This window comes from Miscanthus floridulus, chromosome 6 (genome assembly GCF_019320115.1).
Source record: "Miscanthus floridulus cultivar M001 chromosome 6, ASM1932011v1, whole genome shotgun sequence".
Classification (NCBI taxonomy): Eukaryota; Viridiplantae; Streptophyta; class Magnoliopsida; order Poales; family Poaceae; genus Miscanthus; species Miscanthus floridulus.
The window spans coordinates 12,672,477-12,699,945 of record NC_089585.1 but is presented as its reverse complement, the minus strand read 5'-3'; the positions used below and the strand labels follow the sequence as shown (position 1 = coordinate 12,699,945).

General features: G+C 47.8%; 1 protein-coding gene across 1 annotated transcript; it reads right to left on the bottom strand.

Moving 5' to 3' along the window:
- Positions 1-259: 259 nt before the first annotated feature.
- On the bottom strand, positions 260-2,749 carry LOC136460222 (uncharacterized). Its single transcript, XM_066460010.1, has 7 exons — positions 2,738-2,749; positions 1,492-2,633; positions 1,088-1,411; positions 907-1,008; positions 762-830; positions 627-698; positions 260-540 (listed from the first exon to the last, which is right to left on the bottom strand). The coding sequence occupies exons 1-7, from the start codon at positions 2,747-2,749 to the stop codon at positions 327-329; spliced, it is 1,935 nt and encodes a 644-aa protein (XP_066316107.1). The 3' UTR covers positions 260-326.
- Between the last annotated feature and the right edge of the window lie 24,720 nt (positions 2,750-27,469).

Here is a 27,469-nt window from a genome sequence, read left to right as displayed (position 1 = left end):
TTTTGCAGCATTTTTTAGGCCATTTGTGCACCTTTTTTTTGGACAATTTCTGCACCAATCATTTGGACAGAGTGCATTGATAAATTTTTGCAGCAATTATTTGCACCATGATAATAAGGCAAACAAAGTTGAAAGAACATCCACAATAACATGAGGTCAACAACATCCAGCTAGCATATACACTAACATTCAGGTTCACAAACCATCCGGGTTCACATCCAAACAACATAAATATGAGGTTCATATGCACGGTTCTCTTCATATAAATATTGAGACATACAGGTTCACATCCAAACCAAAAGACATGGCATTTCAGCTTCTCAGATTCACAAACTCAGTCTTCTTTTACTCCTTGTGCTCATTGCAGGACTTGCAGGCTGAACCATTTTGCTCCTTGTGCCCATTGCAGGGCTATCAAGTACCAACTTCTTTTTTGGAGTCTTTTTAGAAATTACCTTCTTCCTTTTGCCCTTCCCCTTCTTAACACCTTCAGGTTCGTCAATTGAAAGTCCCTCGGGCTGATTTGAGCCACTTCGTGACCTATACATGTTCATGCATATCAACAATTATTTAAAGAACATATGTAAAAGTGCTATGCAAAAGAAGTCCAGATTTATTACAGCTACCTTTTGGAGCCTGCAGAGTTCGAGTTACCAAGTTTTCCCTTTTTGTTACTTGAAATTTCCATGCTTTGGCTACTAAAAATCAGAATTAGTATATTATACTTAGAGTTCAACATGAGCTTTCAGATTTAGAAGTACCTTTTTGAAGCTTCAGAACACAAGTCAGCATGTTTTCTCTTTTTAGTAGTTGTAGCCTCCAAATTTTGACTACAGAAGTGTGAAGGACTATAATGAGGCACCATGCGATGCAATATAAATTCAGAACAATGAGAGATGAGGAAACCTTGGTGGAAAGGACATAGAAGCTGTTGGAGCTTCATCTTCCAATGCCATAATGGAACTTTGATCAGATACAATTGTATTTTTTCTCTTTTTTGGTGGTCCTCTACATAAGAAATTACAAATTAAACATTTATTGATTGTACAAACTATGCATGAATGGAACCTGAAACATTGGCACGTACCTCACAGCTTTCATTGCTTCTATGTCTTCTTTGCTTCCCTTTTTGCAGTTGTGCCAATGGTGGCCATAGTCTTTACATATAGGGCATTGGTGCTGCCCTTTCTTCCTTTTATTGTCACTATAGCCCTTGTGCCTCTCAGTTTTAGGCCTACCAGCAACAGCTTTCAGCAGTGGTGGATGCATGAAAAATTCATGCTTAGATTTAGGCCATTGAGACTTGTCAGGTAAAGCAAGGATTAGTGCACTATAAGCTGCTCTAAACTTCTCAATGGAGTAGTACAAATCAACATGTTTCTCAATAGGTTCATTAGTGAGGTAATAAATGCTAGTGCATGTTTGCAAGGAATGCCAGATACATCCCATTGTCTATAAGAACATGTCCTGTCAACCAAATTCACCACAAACCGAAAGCCACTACCACCAAATGCTGTCACTTCAGCCACATCTTCTGAGGACTCTGATACTTCCAAGATCAATTCTCTGCTTTTCTCATTCAACATCTTAATTATGTGAGGCAAAATCAAGCCATCTAATTTCTTCCCAATTTTCCTTCTTTGGTTCCACTTCACCATAAGTAATTGTCTAAGCTTGTCCATGAAATCATCGAGATTTATAGCCTTAAGGTCCTTAATCCAATTGTTGAAGGACTCAGCCAAGTTGTTGGTCACATAGTCAACTTTACAAATGGTTCTGAATTGACTTCTTGTCCACAACTTCTTGTGACACTTTCTTAGGTAATTTGTTGCAGCAGGCTTTGCTTTCTCCATTTCAGTCCAATGTTTCTCAAACAAGTATGTGTTCCATGAGTAAGCTGCTGCCCAAAGGTGGTCATCAAAAACCTTCCCACGATACTTCTTGAAATTGCTAACCAAGTGGAACATGCACTCCCTATGCTCTGCTTGAGGGAACACTTCAGCAACCCCTACCATCACTGCCTGCCCTACATCTGTGCTTATTGCTAATCCCCTTGGTGACCCAATAGCCTCCCTGAGCTTACTCATGAACCAGATCCAATTTTCATTAGTTTCTAAATCAAAAACACCAACACAAACTGGATACAACCAATTGTGGCCATCAACTGCATTAGCACTTGCCAATTGCCCCTTGAACCTGCCTGTCAAGAACGTACTATCCACTACCAAGTAAGGTCTGCAACCATTAAGAAAGCCATCTATGCAAGGTTTCAATGCAAAGAAGAATCTCCTAAATCTGATTTTCTCATTTATTGTGTAGTGATCAATGATTACTAAGCTGCCAGGGCAAGAGTTCTCCACTTGTGCCTTAAACCTAAATAAATTGTTGAAGTTGCTGTCCCAATCACCATATAATTGTTGCAATGCTAACTTCTGGCCATAATATACTCTCTTGTAGTGAATATGCACTTTGTGATGTTCCTTAATCTTCTTTTGCAGTTCTCTTGCTCCTAAAGTAGCATCTTCTATTAGAAAGTCCTTCACCTTCTTGCATATCCAATGTTTAGTTCCATTCTTCACCTTCTTTTTCCTTCTAGTGCTAGAGCAATCATGCTTAAAGTTGTTCTTCTTGACCTACAAAACAGCAGCATACATTATTAGTTAGACACACATAGCAAGTATATAATGGAAAAAATGAAGAATAATGAGAATAACACAATGAGATCTCCAATACTTACCGCTACAGTCATTTTGTCTACTATTGTAGAAGCATGTATTTTCCATGGACAGTTATCCAAGACCTTCCTTGAACAGTAACCCCTAAACCTCTGCTTTGAACTCTTCTATGTGGCGAATTCAAATTCATGTTTGATTGCATGCTGACAAAGAGCCAACTTGAACTCGGCCAAATTAGGATAAGTAGAGCCTGGTTCCATAGGAGGATCTTCTTCATCATAATCAACAATTGGATGATGATTTACTTCTTCATATCCTTGCTCAGGCTCTACTTCATCCTCTGAGTCATCCTCCAAATCAATGTCACACTGTAAGTCAGATTCCGAGTCATCCTCGAAATCATCTTCATCCTTAGCCACAACCTTTTCCTTCCCTCTATCAGAACACCCAACCACACTTAGAGCATTGACAGGTTCATTTTGCATGTAAATTGTCTCCTCATCAACACCGACATGTTCATTCATTGGATTTGGATTTCTTAGATAATCATCATTAGCTTGGACCCTGTTGCTGTCAGGTTGCTCTTCCCCATCAAAATCCCATTCAGTGATAGGCTCAAATGTTTCAGAGGGATCACAATAAATAATAAACATGTCTACAACCTTCTCCTTATTGTGCATATCAAACATGTACATCAAATCTTGGTCTGAATTTACTTTCAGAAAAGTTTTCAGAACATGATCATAGTACTGAATATGATCAACTTCCAAATAACCTGGTGGATACTTGTCTATAATTGACTCAACGAAATCCATATAATTTGACAAGTCTGAATCGACAACCATATCAAAACTAAAACATTTGACATCCTTTCTAGCCTTTTTGTGATTGCCAAGCAATTTGATTTTTAGCAAATAACTGGTATTTGTATCCAGCCTGATATTTCACAACAATAGCAGCATGCATCAGATTTCAACTATCTATGTACAGGCGGTCTGTGTACTCCTAAACTGCTAATTGGATGGAACTCATGTAAGGACAAGGGACCTACTAATACATGGGCAACATTCTGTGTCTTTTTTTAGAAATATCAGCATATGTGCACAACGTTTCCTTATAAATCAATCTCTCTTAAACCAGCTAAATAATTTTTCATATGAAAATTACTTCACTTATAGTCAGACTATGCAAGCAAATCTTAGCAATTGAATGGTGAAATTCATGCAAGGCTATGAGTTGTACTTCTATACACAACCACTAATATTTCTAGATAGCCTTTTTCTTTGTCTTCTCAACGTATTTGTCCCTAGGCTTCAAAACTACAGGTGTTTACATAGAACTAAAAAAATAAAATCTTGCAGTTGGGAGTAAACATTGTGCAAGGCAAAACAAAGTTCTAGAAAATCCAAATATTTCATCAGTCTTGGAAATTGGCAGAGCGCGAGAAGATTCAGATATGAGAGGCATACTGTAATAAAATTTAGCATTGACACGACATTTGATCGAGCACCTTGTACGCATAACAGATACTACTACAGGAGAAGGAACAGGAGAAGGAAGCTAAGCTGCATCCGCTGACATGCTCAACATCTTTGGCAAGCAGTGCACAAGATGGAAGGCAACAAACTCACCCTGTATAGCCGGCCGCAGTGCAGGCCGCCCCACCCGTGGCCGTGCTAGCGTCACGCGGGGAGCCTACCCTAGCCCTACTAACGGTGGCGCCCACCCTGGCCATGCTGGGCTCGCGTAGGGAGCCCGCCTCGGCCTCGCATGCGGCTCCAGCCCCGCCCATGTCGACCTCTGATGCTCCGCCGCCACCGTCGTCCATCCAATGCGGACGAAGCCAAACCCAATGAGATTTGAAGCCCTATCCCCTTCTCTTCTCTCTTTCTGTGTGAGCCAGGGGCATATTAGTCTTTTAACAGGTGGCCCTACACGTCAGTTAACCATACAGTAGGTCCAAAGTGACGGTAGTGTCATTTTGGGAACATAAATTTCATCCGAGGTCGGATAAGGAACATTTCAACTTTGGGTGTTAAATTAGGAACAAGTTTTTTTAGTGTCAAATAAGGAATTTTCTCTTCTTTGATTGCGAACTCTTCTAGCTTTCTCCTGCACTAATGTTCTGCCTCTGTCAGTATCACGAGTGTTCGGTTGAGTGCAAGTTGCTGTTCTTTGAGCGCATCCCCACGGTCGGGCACGAGCCACTCCACCGCATCGGTCCTCTCACAGATAAGACCACGTGTCGGGTTTATAAACCCGGGGTCTCTAATGAGCCCGCTTTCTAGTAAAAGCTCAGCACGACAGATGGCATTACGAACGACGCCTAACTCCTGGGCCGACCCAGATACCTAACGACAGGCCGGAAGAGCGATCCAGTCTCCGACCGGAAGGCCTGACCAAGGAGGGGAAGACGCTCGCTTCCGACTTCGACCCGCTTTGTCGGTCAGAAGGTCTGGCCAAGGAGGGGACGACACTCGCTTCCGACTTCGACCCACTTCTCCTATCGGGAATACACTGAACCTCTGCTTATGGCTCTTCTCCGACCGGCATGGTCGGAGCTGACTGGGAACGACCGGTCGGGGACACCCGCTCGATGAGGACCCAAGAAATCAGGCGGAACAGATAAGGCAAGACGCTCAAGTCAAATGTAATACCGAGGACCATACCCTGCACACCTGTAGAATAGTACTATCAGGCCATGCCAGCAGGGTACTTTGCAGCGTTTCAGATATGTCAGAACACAAATAGTGTTGTAGGCGTCGACATTTATCCTATAGTATGGTAGACGCCGATATTTGCCATACCAGAAGAACACGATGAAGCCTGCCACATACATCTGGACATCAACAGTATTGTGAGCGTCGATAAACTGTCTTGTATCTGACGGCGTGTCCAACAAGATTTGAGAACACACTCTCTCTCTCTCAACTTGTAAGACCATCCCCTTGACCTATAAAAGGGGATGCACTCTCTTTCAACAGAGGACGGTCATTCCGACTCTCTCTCGGCTAGCTTTAGACATTCTGAGCACTCGAACAGCTCCACGGCTCTAGAACTCTAAAGCTACACAGAGCATACGTTCCAATACTTAGCGCATATAGAAGCTCCCGTCACTCTCACCCCTTCAGTCTAGAGTTCGACCGGGCCTCTAACAGCCCTCATCTTATTCCCACAAGTTTGTAACCCCACAGCAAACTTCAAGCACCTAGGCTTAGGAATAAAATCACCGACCAACTAAAACTTGTAACACCCCTGGTGTTACGAGCTTGTTTAGCACCGTAATTTAGGCCTAAGAATTTTTTAAATGATTTTCTCGGATTTTAAAATTTGACTTAAGTTTAAAAATATCTAATAGCAAATAAAAGGGTGAATGACTTGTTTATTTGATTAAGCATGAAAAATAATTTTTATAAACAAAAATTGTTGAAAGTAAATTTTGCTAAATAATAACAAAAGTGCCGCTGGCCATTCAGCTCACCTACCTCGCCGGTACGACACGCGTGTTATGTGATTGGACTGAGCTTGCTGGACGGCCGCTGCTGCTTGCTGCTGCTGTCGGCACGTGGCTCGCGTGCACCTGCCCCACTGTTTCTTCCTTGGGAAAAATTGATTCGAGCTGCCGGCATGCTGCATTGTTTTGTTGACACGAATTTTGGGCTCCATTCAATATATATATAAATATTTATTTCATATCAAATAAATAATATAGAGGGATAAACGCTGTCTATGGTCAAATCCATCTAAATGTGCACGACAAGCAATGACGTATGCAAATGTACACTCCCATGTATTGTGTAAATAAAATACTGCATATATCACGCGGTGAGTACGTTTATTAAAAGAAAAAGGTAAAATAAATACAGGAACTCGTGTATTCATGTCCGTCCATAAATGCATGATTCAGAGTGACGTTCAGCAAGGAAATAAGTTAACGCCATCGTACTGCATGCATGTGTTCGTTGTAGCTGCCGCAGCGCCTGGTCACCTATGCCCCTGCACTGCCCATGTTGTTGCCCTCGCCGTCCGCTCCACCTACCGCGCAGTCATGGCGCGTGCGCTAAGTCGTCGTGACTGTGTCGTTGGCCTCGACCACTGTTGCGACGGGACAACTCCCTGCTATCTACCCTTGCGTGTCTTGATTGATTCTACTGAACCGAGTACCGTCGTGGCAGCGTCCGTGTCGCCGTGGCCCACTCCTCATGTCCCTCATTTTCCTCTTCGTGGCGTACACCATGCGCAAGCCGCAACACTGCCCTCCCTGCTCCTCCTAGCTCCAGTCCGCCCATAGTTGTCCTAGCTCTGCTCGTCCTCCTCGCTCTCTCTCGCTGCTTGCTTATGCCTCTGGAGGCCGTAGCCACTGCGTCCCTACTGCCCATGATAGGAGCACCATTTTCTCTCTCCCCAGCTCCTGCGCCACAGCTCCCATCACCGCCGCCTAGTTCCCCTCGTGCACCCGCACGCGTGACCCTGCGGTCCTACGCTGGAGCTGCGGTTCGGCTGCGCTACCCCACTGTCTTAGCTCCACGCACCGAGCTGCCTCATCAGCCATCGGGCCTCGCTACCTATGCACGCGCAGTGCGCCCAGGCTCCGCCGCGGCTCCTCCTGTTCCCCCGGTGCACCGTGGCTATCCATTGTCGCGCCGCACCACTATCCGTCCACGCCGAGCTTAGCCACCGCCTCTGCCGCTGTACCAGGTCGCCCCTACTGCTGCTAGGCTTAATCGAGCGCGTTGCTCCTCCCAGGCGCCTCCTCTACCGTAGTCCGCGCTGTTCCATCTTCGTGCTATGCCATCGCCATAGTCGCCCGAGCTAAGCATCGCCATGCCATGCCACCACCAACATTGCTCGTCCTGGAGCTGCAGTAGCCCGTGCGCTATCCTGTCGTCCTCGCCTAGCCAGCGCTGCCACTGTCGGCATGCCCGCCTCCTCGCCTCTCATGGGCAGGCTACCTGGGGCCAGCTCAGGTCTTGCCATGGCCAGGCGTGGTCACGCGAGCTCTCCGTGTAGCTCATCGGTGGGTGGTCCACCGCCGTTGTGCCTTCCCCGGCCCCACCACATCGTTCCCACCGCTGGCCGATGTTCCCCGTCTGCCCTCTGCTTTTGAGGATGAAGGAATGGGTGAGAATCCAAGAAGATGTTTTATACAGGGTCCATATTGTGAAATACGTGACTCGTTTGAATAGTGAGCTAGATCGTAGGTTGATTAGTTAAAACCAGGGGTCTTTTCTACAAAAACACGCGCCAAGACTGGGCCACTACGCGTGGGCCGCCTTGTTGGGCTGCTCGCCCTGTGCCTTTGCGGTCGTGGCCTGCTTCACGCCGCGCCTGGGCCGTCCACGCCACTTGGGTCATGCCCGCTTGTCTGGGCCGGCCTCGTGCCGCCTTGCTGGGCCACCTACGCCCCACCACATCTGGGCCACTGCTTGTTGAAAGCTCTAGTTTGATTTTGGTGAATTAATGAAACCCTAAGTGCTAACCTAGTTTATCAAGTGATTATGAGATAGGTAGCACATTCCAAGTGGTGAAGCAAATGAAGATCATGATATGATGATGGTGATGCCATGATGATGATCAAGTGCTTGGACTTGAAAAGAAGAAAGAAAAAAAACAAAAGGCTCAAGGCAAAGGTATAAATAGTAGGAGCTATTTTGTTTTATGATCAAGATAGTTAGAGAGTGTGATCACATTTATGTTTGATAGCTATACTATTAAGAGGGGTGAAACTCGTATCGGAATGCGGTTATCAAAGTACCACTAGATGCTCTAACTCATTGCATATGCATTTAGGATCTAGTGGAGTGCTAACACCCTTGAAAATGTTTGTGAAAATATGCTAACACATGTGCACAAGGTTATACACTTGGTGGTTGGCATATTTGAGCAAGGGTTAGAAACTTCACCGGTGAAGTATCCGCTCGTAGAGTGCGGACAGTCCGACAGTGCCACCGACACCCTAAACTTAGGTGAACTTGGTCACTGTAAGTGTCCGGACGCTGGTCTCTAAAGGACCGGTGCATCCGGTCAGTAGCAGCAGAAGAAGCGTAGCGTCGGTTGTCGACCGAACGCTGGCGCTGAAATGACCGGACGCTGGCTGGCTGCGTCCGATCACACTAACATGGTCATACATAGGGGAAATGCCAAGTGACCAGATGCTGGGTGAGTTTGGTCATGAAAAGTTGTCTCTAGATGCTTACTAGAAATGACTAGACACTGGGGTTCAGCGTTCGGTCACTTTGAGCTGCTGCGTCCAGTCGTCTCTTGACCGTTGAGATCGGGCGATCAACATTTGAAGAGAGGGGACACGTGGCACGCATTGCGTGACTGGACGCTGAGGTCCAGCGTTCGATCAATATGACCGGAGCATTTGGGCACCCTGTGTTGTGCCCAGTGAAGGGGTACAACGGCTCTATTTCATGGGGGCTTCTATTTAAGCCCTATAGCCAGCTCAAGCTCACTCTCTTAGCCATTTGTATTGACATAGCAACCTTGCGAGCTTAGCCAAAGCCCTCCCACTTATCTTCATCATAGATTCAATATCTTTGTGAGATTGGGAGAGAATCCAAGTGCATTGCTTGAGTGTTTGCATCTAGAGGCACTTGGTGTTCGTGTTTTGCTGCGAGATTTGCTTGTTACTCTTGGTGATTGCTGCCACCTAGACGGCTTGGAGCAGGGAGGATCATCGTGCGGAGGTTGATGATTGTCTCCAGCTCTGATTGTGGTGATTGTGGGGGGTTCTTGACTTTTCCCCAGTGGAGAACCAAAATGTACTCTAGTGGATTGCTCGTGGCTTGTGTGATCCTCATCTTGTGTTGGTTGTGCGGCACCCTATTGAGGGTTTGGCATGTGATGCCAATTAGCTCGTGAACCTCTAACTGAGTGAATCGCCACAACAAGGAGTAGCTTGCCAGCAAGCAAGTGAACCTCTGTAAAAAATTATTATGTTCATCATTTGATTCCAATGTGATTGGTTTTCATTGGTATTCATCCTTGTGATTGATTGGTTCACTCCTCGATAAGGTGGTATAACTATCTTGCTCACTCTCTATTTTACCGCAAACTAGTTGTCAAGCTCTTTAGTATAGCTAGTTGTGAGAGCTTGTTAGTTTGGTTAGTGTGACTCTTTAGTTAGCCTTTTGAGAGCACACTAACTTAGTATAGTGACATAGTTATTGTGTGGATAGAAACTACATAAACTAGAATTGTGGTAGGTGGCTTGCTTTTTAGTAGGCTAGCGCAATACTCGCTTCGCCTCATAATTGTCTATCCGGTTTGTTAAGTGTTGTTGTAGAAATTTTTAATAGGCTATTCATCCCCCTCTAGCCATTAGGACCTTTCACCTATGCTTAGCCCGCGCCTGGTCGGTGGGCCACGCTATGCTGCTTGGTCGCCACCTACGCCGCACGCTGGACTAGCCTACCGCTGATTGTTGTTGAATTAAATTATTCATAACTCTGATAACATGTTCATGTTCCGCTATTATAAATAAGAAATCCTATACTCTGATAATATGATTACATTCCACTATTATACCATAACTATCATACTCTGATGTTGTATTACCAGTGATGTAAGAAATGGTTAAGAACGTTGTAAGCTTTATTCTCTCATTTGTGATCCTAATGGCAAAAATGAGGATTTTTGGGTTCTCCCCTGGGGTGTGTCGACGAAATCGAGTAATTTAGTATTATCCCCTGAGTGCTTAGTGTCTAATAGAAGATGAGCACTCCTACGAGGCATCAGATTAGGTGGTTCTACCATAGGTGGTATCAGAGCATAAATGAGGAAATAAAGCTTCGAAAACCTTTTCTAAAATAAAATTTGACAACAAATTCTTTTCAAAATGTTAGGATGTTTGCATGTGAAGTTATATAAGTAGCCCTATTACTATGGTTATGTAACCAGTATAGATGACACTACTAACTTAGGTAGACTTAATCAAATTTTCTACAGGTACGCTGACTCGAGCATAGTTCGATAGTATCGATTAGCTACAGGGAGAGAACGATGTGCCAAAAATCTGAGAACAGTTGTCCTATATGCTAGCAATAGTGGAAGGACGTATAGGATGTGCATTCATGCATATCATGTTTGTGCATTGTAGCATTTGTATTGCTTGAAGATACGCCATCCATAGGTGTCATGCGTGTTGTATTGTGCACGACTGACTCGTTCCTGTTCTAGAGTTAGGTCTACACTGTGGCTTCGTGTTTCATGTTCACTCATGGTTCATGCCTGTTGTGACCCATGTCTTCTTATGCCCCTTTTCTACGCTCTTGTCGGACCCTTGCCCTGTAGTCGTACTAGTCAGTAATGGCATCGCACGTCGCTCACCTCGAATGCGTGGAAGTTGGTCAATTCATCATAGTGATCCTACGTGGGAACCCTGGTGGACCATGCCAGGACCACTAAATGCTCCACCTTTATAAGCAGAGCCTGGCTTAGCCATTGGTACCACCACTTGGCACACTTTAGCTTGCTTAGCTTTTCCTTTTAGCAAGCTTTTCGCTCAACCTTCCTCACTACCACCGCCAGAAATGGCAGGAGCCTAGGTTAGTAGTTACTGCTTGAACATTGAGGGTTTTCCCAGAATCCTTCATGTCACCCTACAAAAGCTCAGAGTCAAAGATCGTCCTAAGTATGAGGGCCATGAGTATGAGGAGCATGGCACCGAGCGATGTGAGGTTACCATTTACATTGGGAAGAGTGAAGAGTTCCTCAACCTCACTGAAGCCTAGAGTGTAGAGTTTGACCGTAACTAGGTTTAGCTTCATCGACACCTACCAAGTTGTGGCCCGCAAAGCCTTGTGGTACCTCTTCCAGATCTATGAAGAGCCCATCGCATGTACCCCCATGAGGTTCTTTCCACCTTTGGATAAGAACTGGCAGGCATGGAGGGCTCGCATGGAGGCCTTGCAAGGACAGGAGTCGCAAGAAGATAGTCCTACCATGGTGCACTTGACCACGTACCTGCTTGCTTTGGATGAGCAGTATGACCGGTAAGCCTTAGAACTGAGGATCTACCTCTAGTGGGTGGAGGAAGCCAAGATCTTCAACCAGATGCTCCAAGTGCAACTTACTGAAGCGCATGCCAGTGCTGCAGCTGCTGAGAACCGAGAGACTACCATGTCGGAAGCTATGAAGGAGGCCGAAGACTGACATGTTCATCAGGTACATGTGGCCTATCTTGTCACTAGGGCCAAGCGGAGGACGCTGGCTGCTGAAAGGCAGGATGCCCCAATCTTGGAAGGGATCCCTATACCCCGCCAGAAAGAAGGAGAACCAGTGTTGTAGTGCCACCAGCACCCCCACACTCAGAAGTGTCAGATGTAGAACCCTTGATTCCTTCCACTCAGCCATTACCACGAGAAGATGCAGATCCATAGCCTAGGCGGTAGAAGAATCTGCTGAGCCCGGGAATGAAGATGCGTGGTTAGAGTAGCTTAGTTGCCTTAGAATGCTATACCCGTAGTAGTGTTTTTCGTCACTATCCTCCAGTATTGTACTCTTGCCGTTGTTGTCGTCCGTAGTTGTTGAGATCGTCTAACGTAGGGAAGGTGAATGCTGTGTCATGGATGGGAGCCTGAATGCCTGTACGATGTACGCATATAAGATCATTCGGAATATGCATCTTGTTATTTTGCTGTGTTCATCTACCTTAAGTTTCGTTAGATATGCTTAAAGTTTTCAAGGGCGTTGTTAAGCGGGTTACAAGAGAAGTTGACATTTAGATACCAGTAGACCAGCCACGATTGGATAACATAGGACACTATATCGACTAATTGTGGATGTCCTAGCAAAACACTTAAATCTTTTGAAAACAAATCCGCCATTGGATTTGAATTCCTTGTCCCTTGTTGTGAAGGGAACCCTTGTTGTTTGAATCTTCCCTTGCAATACTCCCCTATTCTGTGGTCTATGACCCCACCGCCTTCATGGCGTGTAAGTTGGTAGTAGTTGCCTAGTTAATAGCTTATGGTGCCACGATGAAACTGATGGCCCCCTATGGAACAACTGCCATATGCTGACACTACTCGACATGCGCTGGTATCGAGGTTGTTGACCAAGTACTTTTATCAAGTTACACCACTGTACCGCTTTTGCTACCAATAATTTCCTTGAAAATGTTCAGGTGTTTAAATAGGAAATCCACAACAGGTTGATGACATAGTATTCTCTCATGGTAAGCAAGAAGAGGTGGTTTTGAAGGAAGCGTGTATGTCGTGCTCTCAATTCATACGGAGCTTGGTACACATTGTGGTCAAGGAAGGGAAAGAAAAAGAAGAGTAGTAAGGAAAATTATTCTCAGGTAGTCGGGAGTGATTGTAACAGTCTGAGTGGATGTCATGTCCCAAGCCCTGTGTTCAGTTGACCATGCTACGCATGCTGGGTCATTTCGCTACATGCCCTGTGAACACTGTCTGTATCGGGCCCTCTAGCTCCCTGTTCTCGCATGGCCACGGCATCGTGCCGTACTCGTTGTCTCTGTGCACTATGTGTTTCTCCTTTTTCCCAGCATTCAGTTGGCTCTCAACTCTCATGCCTCGTCCCTTGTATCGGACCCCCCTTCCCTCTCCTTTCTTTCTTCTTTTGGGGACACGACCGCCTGCATGCCTCCCTCGTTGAGTGCACCCTCTTATTTCCTCTCCTTTAATTCCCATTCGCTCGCTTGTGCAGGGAGCACACCATGTCCGACCTTATCTCCACAACATGAACCATCTGTGTATCCCATCTATGCCGCCTCCACTTCCGGTGTGTTGCGCCCCACGCCCATTCGCCACTATAAAATACCCTTGGTCCTTGCTCTTCTTCTTCATCCTCATTCCCCTCGCATTCGGAGCAGAGCTACAAAATCCAATCGACATTATGAAGCTAGGTTCGTCAGTCTGAGGTGATGGTATAATGTGAGGAGAAGAAAGGATCTGGTTCATCAAAGAAGTTCAAGTTTCCTTTGGGGTAGTCAATCTTAGGGTTCACGATGTTTTACTTCTCAGTCGATAGTTTCTAGATTTTATTGGGCCTACACCATGTTTTGGATACTCATTATCTCGTTGTTTCTCCATTGTCCTCATCTATCTCGACTTCTGGATTAAGTCTTGGTTGTACTAGGTTGCTCTAAACCATGTATCCCTAGATCCCCATGTGATTTAGTATTCAAAGTCATATAATTTTTGTGTAATCCCTGATCTATATAATGTAATCGTGTGTCCCCTCTTCTGGTTCTTGCTTCGAATCTCAGGACGAGATTCTTTTTGAGGTGGGTTGGTTGTAACACCCCTGGCGTTACGAGCTTATTTAGCACCATGATTTAGGCCTAAGAAAAATTTCCAAAATGATTTTCTCAGATTTTAAAATTTGACTTAAGTTTAAAAATGTCTAATAGCAAATAAAAAGGCAAATAGCTTGTTTATTTGATTAAACATGAAAAATAATTTTTATAAACAAAAATTGTTGAAAGTAAAATTTGCTAAATAATAACGAAAGTACCGCTGGCCATTTAGCTCACCTACCTCGCCGGTACGACGCGTGTGTTATGTGATTGGATTGAGCTTGCTGGCTGGCCGCTGCTGCTGTCGGCACATGGCTCGCGTGCACCTGCGCCACTGTTTCTTCCTTGGGAAAAAATTGATTCCAGCTACCGGCATGCTGCATTGTTTTGTTGACACGAATTTTGGGCTCTATTCAATATATATATAAATATTTATTCCATATCAGATAAATAATATAGAGGGATAAACGCTGTCTATGGTCTAATCTATCTAAATGTGCATGACAAGCAATGACATATGCAAATGTACACTCCCATATGTTGTGCAAATAAAATACTGCATATATCACGCGATGAGTACGTTTATTAAAAGAAAAAGGGTAAAATAAATACAGGAACTCGTGCATTCATGTTTGTCCATAAATGCATGATTTGGAGTGACGTTCAGCCAGAAAATAAGTTAATGCCATCGTACTGCATGCCTATGTTCGCTGCAGCTGCCGCACCGCCTGGCCGCCTATGCCCCTACATTGCCTACGTTGTTGCCCTCGTCATCCGCTCCACCTACCGCGCATAGTCCTGGCGCGTGCGCCACGTCGTCACGACTGTGTTGTTGGCCCCGACCGCTGTTGCGACGCGACGACTCCCTACTCTCTGCCCTTGCGTGTCCTAATTGATTTTGCTGAACTGACTACCATCATGGCAGCACCCGTGTCGCCATGGCCCACTCCCCACGTCCCTCCTTTTCCCCTCTACGGTGCATGCCATGCGCAAGCCACAGCGCTGCCCTCCCTGCTCCTCCTAGCTCTAGTTCGTCCGTAGCCATCCCAGCTCTGCTCATCCTCCTCGCTCTCTTTCGCTGCTTGCTTACGCCTCTAGAGGCCATAGCCACCGTGTCCCCGCTGCCCATGACAGTAGCACCATTTTCTCCCTCCCTAGCTGCTGTGCCATAGCTCCTGTCACCGCCGCTTGGTTCCCCTCGTGCGTCCACGCGCGGGACCCCGCGGTCCCACGCTAGAGCTACGGTTTGGCTGTGTTGCCCCACCGTTCTTAGCTCCGTGCACCGAGCCGCCTCGTCAGCCATCGCGGCCTTGCTGCCTCTGCATGCGCAGCACGCTCAGGCTCCGCCATAGCTCCTCCTATTCCCCCAGTGCGTCGTGGCTGTCCATTGTCACGCCGTGCCACTGTCTGTCCGCACCGAGCTCGGCCACCGCTTCTGCCACTGCACTAGGTCGCCCCTGCTGCTGCCAGGCTCAATCGAGCATGCTGCTCTTCCCAGGCGCCTCCTCCGCCATCATCCATGTCGTTGCATCTCTGTGCTAAGCCATCGCCGTAGTCACCCAAGCCAAGCGTCGCCATGCCATGCCGCCACCAACAGTGCTTGTCCTGGAGCTGTCGTAGCCCCGTGTGCCGTCCTGCCGTCCTCGCCTGGCCAGCGCTTCCACTACCGACGTGCCCGCCTCCTCGGCTCTCACGGACAGGCTGCTTGGGGCCGGCTCGAGTCTTGCCGTGACCAGGCGTGGTCACACGAACTCCCCGTGCAGCTCGCCGGTGGGTGGTCCGCCACCACCGTGCCTTCCCCGCCCCCACCACGTCGTTCCCGCCGCCAGCCGGTGTTCCCCGTCTTCCCTCTACTTTTGAGGATGAAGGAATGGGTGAGAATCCAAGAAGAAATGTTATATAGGGTCCATATTATGAAATACGTGACTCATTTGAATAGTGAGCTAGATCGTAGGTTGATTAGTTAAAAATCGGGGGTCTTTTCTACAAAAACACAAGCCAAGACTAGGCCATGCCGCGTGGGCCATCCTGTTGGGCCGCTCGCCCTATGCCTCTACGGTCACGGCCTGCTTCGCGCCGCGCTTGGGCTGTCCGAGCCACTTGGGCCACGCCCGCTTGTCTAGGCCGGCCTCGTGCCGCCTTGCTGGGCCACCTGCGCCCTGCCTCGTCTGGGCCGCTGCCTACGCTTAGCCTGCGCCTGGTCGATGGGCCGCGCTACGCTGCTGGGCCGCCATGCGCTGGGCTAGCCTACCTCTGACTGCCACGCCTGGGCCGCGCATGTCGCGCCCCGCTTGGGCTGCTCTGACCGCTGGGCCGATTGATGGCTGCTGGCCTTTAATTTATAAAATAATTAGCTAATTTAGTTTGAGAATAAATTTGTAAAATCAATATACATTTGTGTAGCTGTCCAAAAATTATGAAACTAGTTTTGTTGAGTTCCTAAAATCAGGAGCTACCCATCAGTAGATTTTGTTCACATAGTTTGATAATATTTTTGGAAGCTATAATTAATTTAAGATACTTAACATTATAAAAATATAAACTTGTAGGAATTGTTGTGATCAATTGGTAATATTGTTGAATCTGAAATTTGTGCATTAGGCTCCTAGCAATATTAGGTACTCACTGTAGTTTTTGTAGCTCCAGAATAATTAGTTTGCTAAATAGATAATGATGTCCTATTTCGAATAATGATTAAATCGATAGAATGTAATAAAGAAACCACATGGATTTATATAACTAAAATAATTATTAGGAAATAACGCCTAATTTGACAACATGGATATGTTGCCTAAGTACGATCATCGTTAGAACTAGCTCGTTAACTTGAGAGGCATAAATCGTATTTTACGAGTCACGATTACAGTCGATTAATTACGTATTTGCATTGCATCGCATTGCATATCATATAGGTACGATGATGGGTCAATGGATCAATTGAATGATGATTGGAAATCCAAAGATAGTGTAATGATATTCTCTCTAGGAGATGATGCAATGGGCTTTCTATCCAGTTGATGGTGGATGTTCTAAAGATGTAGATACTAACTTTTTAATATATATCTTACCCAGGCAAGTCCGGTGCATAACCTCTACTTTTCTACAGTTTAAATTATATTTGTGCATTAATTTTCAGGAGTTGAATGAAACCTACTTGCATATATATATATATATATATATATATATATATATATATATATATATATATATATATATATATATATATATATATATATATATATATTCTATGAGTCTTACTAGTACGACAGGATCGGGTAGATTGCTATGCTATAGGAACCGATAGAAGTCGAGTGATTACCTGTCACTTGCGAGATATAGGAAATATGTTACTATATCATTATCACTTGGAAAATATAAATGGTGGAAAGGAAAAATGGTGATCGGGCATGGATATGGTTTGGGTATTGGTGGGTGTAAGAGGTTGTGTCGCTGTGGATGCGGGGCATGGCTTTGTTACATTGCTTTCCCTGTCTGTGTCGGTTAAGGACCGATCCTTGCATAAGCCATCGAGGTAAGTTACAAATTTATTATCCCGAGCACATACTTGTATATGGGCGCTTGGAAGACTTGTTGCTCTCTTATTGTGGGTTCTGGCTCTTTCTAGACCGACTGTCATGGTTTTGTTTTGGTGGAGGAGGTCCTTGCACCGCACTTAGTCTGGGACTCAGGGGCGAGGGCTTGGAGTCCTAGTTTGGACAGGGACCTAGGACCCCAGGACAGGAGGTTGATGGGTTGGTTCTACTTGTGCCTTGGGTACAAGCGGGGCATGTATTTTCGGGGTACCCAGCTAGGGACATTGATTCGTGAATCGCCGCTGAGTCAATACGGCTTGTTTCGTGCCTAGCACCGTAGTAAGAACTGAAAGATGAAAGATGGAATGGAAAAAGGAAATATGATTGCTTACCACCTGCTTGAAAGTAGCACAAGTGCTTACATAGAATGGTTAGTTAATGAACCAATGCGGCTATTAATAAAAATCAAATATAAGGACGCACGCTTAGTAATGCTTCCTATAAATACAATAAACCCACAAGCCAAATAGCCTTGCATATCCTTGGAGTCTTTTCTTTCCTTCTATCGGGTAAGTCTTGCTGAGTACAATTGAGTACTTAGGGTTTTATTCCCCCTGTTGTAGGTGACAGGTGGATGCTAGAGCTGACCCTTGTGTGTGGATACCTCCTGGTGGGCTTAGCGAGGGTTTCCTTTACGCTGTGATCATAGTTTTTATTTATAACTCTCACTAAATATTTTTATGAATGAAAGTATTATAATCTGTTGTCATAATTTATATATCAATGATTCATCATGTCATGAATAGATATTTATTTCTGCTGTAATTTTGATAACCTATTTATATTCTGTTGTTGAATTAAATTGTTCATAACTCTGATAACAAGTTCATGTTTCGCTATTATAAATAATAAATCCTATACTCTGATAATATGATTACATTCCGTTGTTATACCATAACTATCATACTCTAATGTTGTATTACCAGTGATGTAAAAAATGGTTAAGAATGTTGTAAGCTTTATTCTCTTATTTGTGATCCTGATGGCAAAAATGTGGATTTTCAGGTGAAAGCTCTAGTTTGGTTTTGGTGAATTGATGAAACCCTAAGTGCTAACCTAGTTCATCAAGTGATCATGAGATAGGTAGCACACTTCAAGTAGAGAAGCAAATGAAGATCATAACATGACAATGGTGATAGCATGGAGATGATCAAGGGCTTAAACTTGAAGAGAAGAAAGAGAAAAACAAAAAGCTCAAGGCAAAGGTATAAACCATAGGAGCTATTTTGTTTTGGTGATCAAGATACTTAGAGAGTGTGATCATATTTAGGTTTGATAGCCGTACTATTAAGAGGGGTGAAACTCGTATCGGAATGCGGTTATCAAAGTACCACTAGATGCTCTAACTTATTGCATATGCATTTAGGATCTAGTGGAGTGCTAACACCCTTGATAACATTTGTGAAAATATGCTAACACATGTGCACAAGGTGTTTGCAGGGTTGAGATGAGTTTGGAAAAATGAAATGTCTATTTTCTATTACGCCGGATGTAAAATTCTTGGTGGTTGGCACATTGGAGCAAGGGTGAAGAAGTTAGAGTTGAAATGGAGTTGATCGAATTGATGCTGGCGTCGGTCTACTGACCGGACGCTGAGTCACTCAGCGACCAGACGCTGAAAGGCTGCGTCTGGTCGAGCTGTCAGACGGCACAGTAGGCTAGGGTTGAGCACCGGACGCTAGCTGCGTCCGGTCAAGGTGGACCGGACACGTCCGGTCGGAAAAACATGCCTTGGGGAGCTTACTGGAAATGATCGGACGCTGGGGCTTCAGCGTCCGGTCAGTTTTGACTGGAGCGTCCGGTCAGCGTCATAACCGTTGGAATCTGACGAACAGCGTTTGAAGGCGATGACACGTGGCATCCATCGGGCGACCGGACGCTGAGGGCCAGTGTCCGGTCAGTATGACCAGAGCGTCCGATCAGAGCGCGTTTTGCCTAGTGAAGGGGTATAATGGCTCTATTTGATTGGGGCTCTATTTATAGACCCATGGCCGGCTGTGGCTCATATCTTTGGCCATTTTCATTGACATAGCAACCTTGTGAGCTAAGCCAAAGCCCTCCCACTCATCTACATCATTGATTCATCATCATAGTGAGATTAGGAGTGATCTAAGTGCATTGCTTGAGTGATTGCATCTAGAGGCACTTAGTGATTGTGGTTCGCTGCGGATTTCGCTTGTTACTCTTGGTGGTTACCACCACCTAGACGGCTTGGAGCAGCAAGGATCGTCGAGCGGAGGTGGTGATTGTCTCCGGCTCCGATCATGGTGATTGTGAGGGGTTCTTGACCTTTCCCCAGCGGAGCGCCAAAAGGTACTCTAGTGGATTGCTCGTGGCTTGTGTGATTCTCATCTTGTGTTGGTTGTGTGGCACCCTATTGAGGGTTTGGCGTGTGAAGCCAATTAGCGCGTGAACCTCCAAGTGAGTGAATCGCCACAACAAGGACTAGCTTGCCGGCAAGCAAGTGAACCTCGGTAAAAATCATTGTCTTCATCATTGATTCCGAGGTGATTGGTCATCATTGTTATTCATCTTCGTGATTGATTGGTTCATTCATCTACACGGCGGTATAACCCTCTTGATCACTCTCTTTACTTTACCGCAAACTAGTTGACAAGCTCTTTAGTGTAGCTAGTTGTGAGAGCTTGCATGCTTGGTTGGTGTGGCTCTTTAGTTAGCCTTTGAGAGCATACTAACATAGGGTAGTGTCATAGCTCTTGTGTGAATTGACACTATCTAAACTAGAATTGTGGTAGGTGGCTTGCATTTTGAGTAGGCTAGCGCAACACTCGCTTTGCCTCATAATTGTCTAACCATTTGGTTAAGTGTTGTTGTAGAAATTTTTATTAGGCTATTCACCCCTCCTCTAGCCATTAGGACCTTTCATCAGGTTCTCCCCTGGGTGTGCCCGACGGAACCGAGTAATTTAGTGTTCAACCCTAAGTGCTTAGTGTCTAATGGAAGACGAGCACTCCTAGGAGGCATTAGATTAGGCAATTCTGCCACAAAATTGGATGTAGGGCACATTACCTGAATCAGTATAAACCCTGTGTTATTGAGTGCTAGGCTACATCCGATCACAATGTACAATAAAACTAAAAATATTTATGTGTTGGTCATTTTTCGCACCGACACCATGCTTGATGAGTCCCTCCATGCGCACATGGGTAACATTGGAGTGGTACCATGAAACCATGGAGGATGGAGGCGGCCGCGGAGAAATAAAGGCGGCGGCGGAGAAGCGAAAGCTACAGACCTAGGGCTCCGGCGACGGATTAGCAAGCACGGTAGATCTGAACGGCGGCGATGGAGAAACAGAGAAGGTAAGGCTATGGTTTTTGTGTGCAAAAGTATGAAGTGGAAGGTCGCTATTTATAGGACGGAGCAGGGCGAGAAGGTGAACCATCTGCCTTGATTCACGCACCCGTTGCGCTGCGTCACGTCACCTCCCTCTGAAGATTGTGCACATGCTATCTCTGGCTGTGCCCTCAAAGGACACACCGGATGATGGTTTGCCCAGTCTATGGGCCAAGAACCATCATAGGTAAGGAGGGATATAGAGCTAAAAATGCTCCTATGGCCCATTCAGGCCCAGGAATTCAAAGGCTGGCCCACCGATGGGTTCATAGCCACTCCAGGGAACCCTTAGAGAGAGGGGTGGAAAGGGATGCCCCCTAAGAAGACCTACCAAGGTAAAAGGGAATCGCCATCCTACCAGAACATGTCGCGGGTTACAAAAAGATGGCCAAGGCCCTCAAAGTCTCCCCGTCCAGAAAAGCCTCTAAAAGAGTATTGTACTCCTCCGTAGGCTTGGGGGCTATGGTCGGGTATCGTTGTTAGGGATACCCAAAGCAAGGAAGTTAGCACCCATGCTGACTCCCTCAGATGGCTCAAGATGTATTAAAAGGTCTCGCCCGACCCCTTGGGTGTGGGCTTCGTCTCGCCCGACCCCTCGAGTGTGGGCTTCGTCTCGCCCAATCTTAAGGCAACGGGCTCTGTCTCGCCTGAGCCCAAGGCCGCGGGCTCTGTCTCACCTGAGTCCAAGGCTATGGGCTCCATCTTGCCCAACCCTTTGGGTACGAGCTCCATCTCATCCAACCCCTCAGGTGCGCGCTCTATCTTGCCTGACCCCAAGGTCGTAGGTTCTGTCTCGCCCAACCCCAAGGTCGTGGGTTTTGTCTCACCCAAGATCGTGGGCTCTGTCTTGCCCAAGGTTGCAGGCTTTGTCTCGCCCGACGCCAAGGACGTGGGTTCCGTCTTATCCGACGGGGACCCATATCGCGCTGAGCCCCTGGTTGATTCGGGTAGAATCATCTAGGGGATTTTTGTCTTGACGACGGGTGCACGTGAGCGCACCCATGGGTGTAGCCTCGGAGACCCTAGGTGATTCGGGTAGAATCGTTTAGGGGATTCTTTGTGTTGCCAGCAAGGGAAGTTTGTTTTGTCAGCGGATGCACGAGAGCGCACCCATGGTTGTAGCCCCCGAGCCCCTGGGCAATTCAGGCAGAATTGCCTGGGGGTTTTATTAGTGGGCATTTTTAGGGACCGGGCAAGACAGAGTCACAGATCCTAGCATAGGACGGGGCTGAGGCAGTTTTAGGGATCAGGCGAGACAGAGTCATGGATCTTGGCGTCAGCGTAGCCGAGGTAGTTTAGGGATTGGGCGAGATGGAGTCACAGATCCTAGCATCGGACGTGCCGAGGCAGTTTAGGGATCAGGTGACATGGAGTTTGTAGATCTTAGCATCAGGTGTACCAAGGCTATCTAGGGATTGGGTGAGACGAAGTCACAGATCCTAGCATCAGATGGGGCCAAGGCAGTTTAGGGATCTGGCGAGATAGAGTCACAAATCCTGGTGTCGATGTAGCCAAGGTAGTTTAGGGATCGGGCAAGACAGAGTCATGGATCCTAGTGTCGGTGCAGCTGAGGCAGTTTAGGGATCGGGCGAGACGGAGTCATGGATCCTAGCGTCGGGAGCAGCCGAGGCAGTTTAGGTGTCTTGAGCCCCTAAGCCCTGTTGGGCTTGGTAGGGGTCGGTTGAGTTTTGTGTGTTACCTCATCTGTGGTTTATGGCAATTGGAGGGGCTGAGCTAACGTCGCTTGCCTCAATGACTTGAGTGATGGGCTCGATGAGCTTGCTAATGGGCATGTTCAAGTGAAATCTAGGTTTGTCGTTCATGACAAGGTCAGTATAGCCCTCATGTGACATTTCACCGCACCTTAACTAATAACCCAACAGATGCCTAAGTCGTTCTAGAGACCAACATGGGTGGCCCGCTGGTCTCCCCTTGATGGAGATTCTAAGGGTTTGGTGGAGGTTAGGATTGAACGAGAAGGTTGAGATGACCCTATTTGCTTTAGGGTAGACTAGGCTAGGGCTACTCGAGGCACATCTATGTTTTCTCCCCTGGCTTTGTTTGACGCAAGGCAGCCTTGAGCCCTTCGTGGGCCGGCCTTCAAACCCCGATCGATCATTGCTCATGTTGAATGAGGCAACTACCGCTTCATGACGCAACACGGAGCGTTGTGATGCATTTAATTGCATATGTGATGCTGTATGGAATGAATGAATGTGTGCATGGATCAATGAATGTTAATATAAAGAAATAGTGGGGGTTGGTAATGTTACCTTGATGACTCAAGTGATGGGGTTTTAAGGAGCTCCTATTGGATATGTCTGATCAGGATCCGTGCTCATCGTTCATGATGGAGTCGGTGTGGCCCACTTGGAGCATCCATCTGCTCCTTACCTATCTCTCAGGGTTCGCCTGAGCCATCCGATCGACTCAGGAAGCCCGTTGGTCTCTCCTGGCAGAGATCCTGTTGTTTGGGCCTTTCCAAGTCCCGCCTGGGAAGGCGGAGGGCCGCCTATGTGCATTGGCGCTTGTTTCTTGTGCTCAGCGTGCGGTAGTGGTGAGCCATACCTAGGCCATGTCCCATCTGACCAGGCACTGTTCCATTGGGCAGGGTGCGTCCCATCGGTCAGGCCACGTCCCATCCGCATTGAATGGGGGAAGGGAGAGGGTTTTTTGCCCCTATCGTTTCGCCTTTCCCCAATTGCTCTGCCTTGCCAAACTGTTGTGCCTCTCTTTTTTAAGTAGGGGAAGGGAGAGGGCTTCCATCACATTCCTTCACCTATTCCTTGTCCACTGCCTCTTCTCTTTCTTCCTTCTCACCCAGAGCATTTGAGTGCCACGGTGGTTCCTAGGAGAGAAAAGGAGAGAGCGAGGAAGAGGGAGGAGAAAACTCATAGATCCATTTGCGAACCCAAAGCGCAATGTCGAGCTAGAGGTCATCCATCGTGAGGGAGTCGGTGCGAGCTGCCTTCACCGAGAACAGGTTTCTACCGCCAAAGGAGGTGGCGCACTAGAGGGCTCCTGGTGGGAGGATTTCCCACAACCTCGGGCTAACGAGGTTGTTTACTTCCTCGCCTTTCATGAGCACGAGTTAGGATTCCCTGTACCTTGGTTCCTATGTTGGCTCCTCAATGAGTGGGGCCTAGAGCTATAGCACCTCAATCCAACTAGGGTGCTGCATATCGCCAGCTTCATCACTGTGTGCAATGCTTTCCTTGGTGTGGGGCCGCATGTGGACTTCTTCTGGTGGATGTTCTCCGAGCGAGCTTTGTTGGAGGGGAAGCCGCACATGATCACGCCAGTGGGGGGTTTCACACTGTAGAAGAAACATAGTGCGTTGGGCTCGTACCCCATGTACATCCCCTATAATTCCAATCGAGGGTGGCACGGGGAATGGTTCTACCTCAAAAACCTGGCGGAGGCGCCATTCCCGCCTTTCACTGGTAGGAGGCTAGAGAGGCTAGAGAGCTAGTCGTGGGGCCCCGCTAGATGATAGAAGAAGGTGGAGATTATCGAGGTGGAGCTCTAGAAGCTCGTGCGGCATGGCCTTGATGGGGTGCGGGTGTTCCACACCCTATTTCACCATCGGGTTGCTCCACTAGTGGAGAGGACGTAGCCGATGTGAAAGTACAACGGCCCGACAGACCCTGACCGTACATTGTTGGAGGAGCTACCGAACGATGAGGTCTAGAGTCGCATTGACCGGGTGTTGTAGCTAAGGCCTAAAGAGACCCTCGATGGAAAGCTCGGACCCCTCAATGCCGCAACGGTGTCCAAACTGGTATGCTCCCCTCTCCTTACTCCATGTTCTTTTCCCCTTTGCTCTCCTATTTTTTATTTTGAGTCACCAGTTTCGTAGGGACTTGGAGTTTACAAGTCCCGGCCGCACATTCCAAAGGGGTCGGAGGGCACGGCATGGCAAGCTGCCTAGAAGGACATGGTGGTTGAGAGGAAGAGGAAGAAAGCCGAGGAGGCTCAGCGGAAGCATGATAAGGAGATAGAGATAGCCTGATGTGTGCGGGCTAGGGAGGATAGGAGCAATGTTGAGCCAAAGCTCAAGTCAGAGGACCCCATAGAGGTGGGTGATGATATGATCTTCTCTGAGGAGGAGGAAAGCTAGGAGGTTATTGCGACCTCGGCGGAGCGTTGCGATCCTACGGCCGCGTCCGCTGGTGGCGAGTAGGAGGCAGAGAGGCGCGACGATGTTCCCACATCAAAGAAGTGTGCTGCAAGCATGGATGCCGTCGGTGAACGGGAGGCAAAGCGGACGCGGTCACTGTGCCCTTCTGAGGCATCACCGGCATTGTCCCCACCTGCCCCAGGCATGGCGAGATAGGCCAGGCGGTCGGGAGAGCGGGTTCGCAGCCACACATCATCAGGGCCGGCAACAGCGCATGACCCACAATGGAAGGATGCCCCGCTGGCTGCTCTAGTTGGTGTGCCTCGAGCCAGAGATTGTGGTGATTCACGGGCTGAGCAGGAGTCGGTTGGGTTGATTTCCCCCCTCCCCTCGGCTGAAATGAGGGGGGCATGGGTCATGGCCTAGGAGCTGTTCTCGCTCGATGGGCCTGTGGATGGCAGATCGGGGCTTTAGAGCCATACCGCTTCCGTCTCGGTATGCCTTCTTTGTTTCTTCTCGCTGTTGAGTTTTTTAGAGTGTGACTGACCTATACCTTTTTGACAGCGGTCGAATGTTGACGGGGCTGAGCATCACCCCAACTCCCATGCGAGAGGATTGGAGGCCCACCTTGCAACGTGCTGTGGCGAGCGACGGGGAGAGCAGGGTGGTGGCGGCGGGTCCTTCCCTTCTAGGGGTGGCGCCCCCTAGGTTGGTCACCAATATGGCAACAGCGGTGGTGACGGTGTAGGCGGTGATCCCAGTGGTGATGGCAAAGGCCGCATCGGAGGTAACCCTTACGGCCCCTCCTCTACTAGCTATGGTGGAAGAGAGGGAGACTAGGCTTCCTGCCTCATTGGGCAAAGGGTCGCATAACTCACCCTCCCGATCAAAGCTGGAGGTACCAGGGGGAGATGCGGCCGAGCCATAGCCAGAGCATCTGCCAATGACCCATGAAATTGAGGTGGTGGAGATCCCCTCTAACGGTGAAGTGGGTGATGAGGTAGAGCCATCGGCGCCATCATGGGAGCTGGTGGTGGTCGAACCGTCAGCTGGGCCTTCTAGTGGGCTGGAGGCCACCGACATAGTGTGGCCCTGCCCCGAGGACCCAAGGAAGGTTCGGTTCATCCTTTAGGATGCACAGGAGTGTCATCTCTAGGACGTGCTTGGGGGAGAGGATTCACCATGGAGTCTGATCTTGCCCAACTATCCACGAAGCTTGAGGAGGCCTAGGAGCGGGTTAAGGCCATCTAGCAAGCAGTCAAGGTCGACCTACCCCACGCTACAGTGGTGAGTTTCATAAGTTCATCCTTGACCCTTGGTCTTTCGTCGGTTGCCTTAGCATGCTTGCTTCTCGTTTTTGCAGGGTCTAGAGGAGATGTCGAGCCACAAGTCCTGTTTTCTCTAGATGGAGCACGCTTGGGTTGTCGAGCTCGAGCACAAGCTATAGTCTGCCTGCCATGAGTCCCAAGATCAGGCAGCAGAGGTGACTAGGGCACGAGCAGCGGAGTTGCTCGTGGTGGAGCAGGCGACCGCCGCCGAGCGGGGGCTTGAGGCGGTGAAGGTCTGCCAGGCAAAGATCAAGGCGGTGCTACAGAAGTCCCTAGAGGACACCAAGGCGGTGCTCCAACGTTCCCTAGAAACTCTGAAGATGGAGCGTAAGGCCCTGGAGTTGGAGCGGAAGGCCTGGTCGGAGGCCGACCAGGAAGTGCTCATGCTTCGAGGCCAGGTGATGGGGATGGAGGAGGCGAATGCCCGGCTATGTGAGCAGATGACTCAGCAGAAGGAGGGACTCTCCATCCTTGAGAACACCCACCTCCGTACATACCTTTTCTGCTTTTCAACATGTTGGTTTCTTCCTTTAGCTTGCTTCTGAGCTTGTTGTCCTTCTCCCAAAGCTGAGTGGAAAGGTGGAGTCATTGGAGCAGGGCCTGGAGATGGCCAAGATGATGATTGGCCAAAATGTGGAGACGCTGGCCAAGTCCCTTGAAGAGTGACGCACTCTCGAGGGGGAACTTGACTAGATACGCAATGTTGCCCAGCTTGTCGTCATGGAGGTCTTTGGGTCGGCGCCAAGTACCAGTGCACCTGCCATTCGGCTGGCGGAGGTTCCGAATGAGGTTCGGGCCCTCATCACTGATAGACTATTTTACGAGATGTCGGGGGTGTTGACTTCGGTGGTGACATACCACCCAGACCTGGACTTCGCCACCATCTGTAGTGGGTATGCCGATGGCTGGAGCGTGGAGGACATCCACTCGCTCAGGGAGAGCTTGCTGCCACATGCAAAGTTGGTGGCCGAGCAAGTTTCCATGTAGTGGGTGATGGATGCTCACCGTGCAGACATGGCCGAAGGTGCACATCAGGAGGACGTCGCCCAGCCTGTGGATGGCGTGGAGCCTAGGTCAGAAGCGGATGTTGCCCTGCCTCCGACTGAGCCGAACATTGCCCAGTCAGA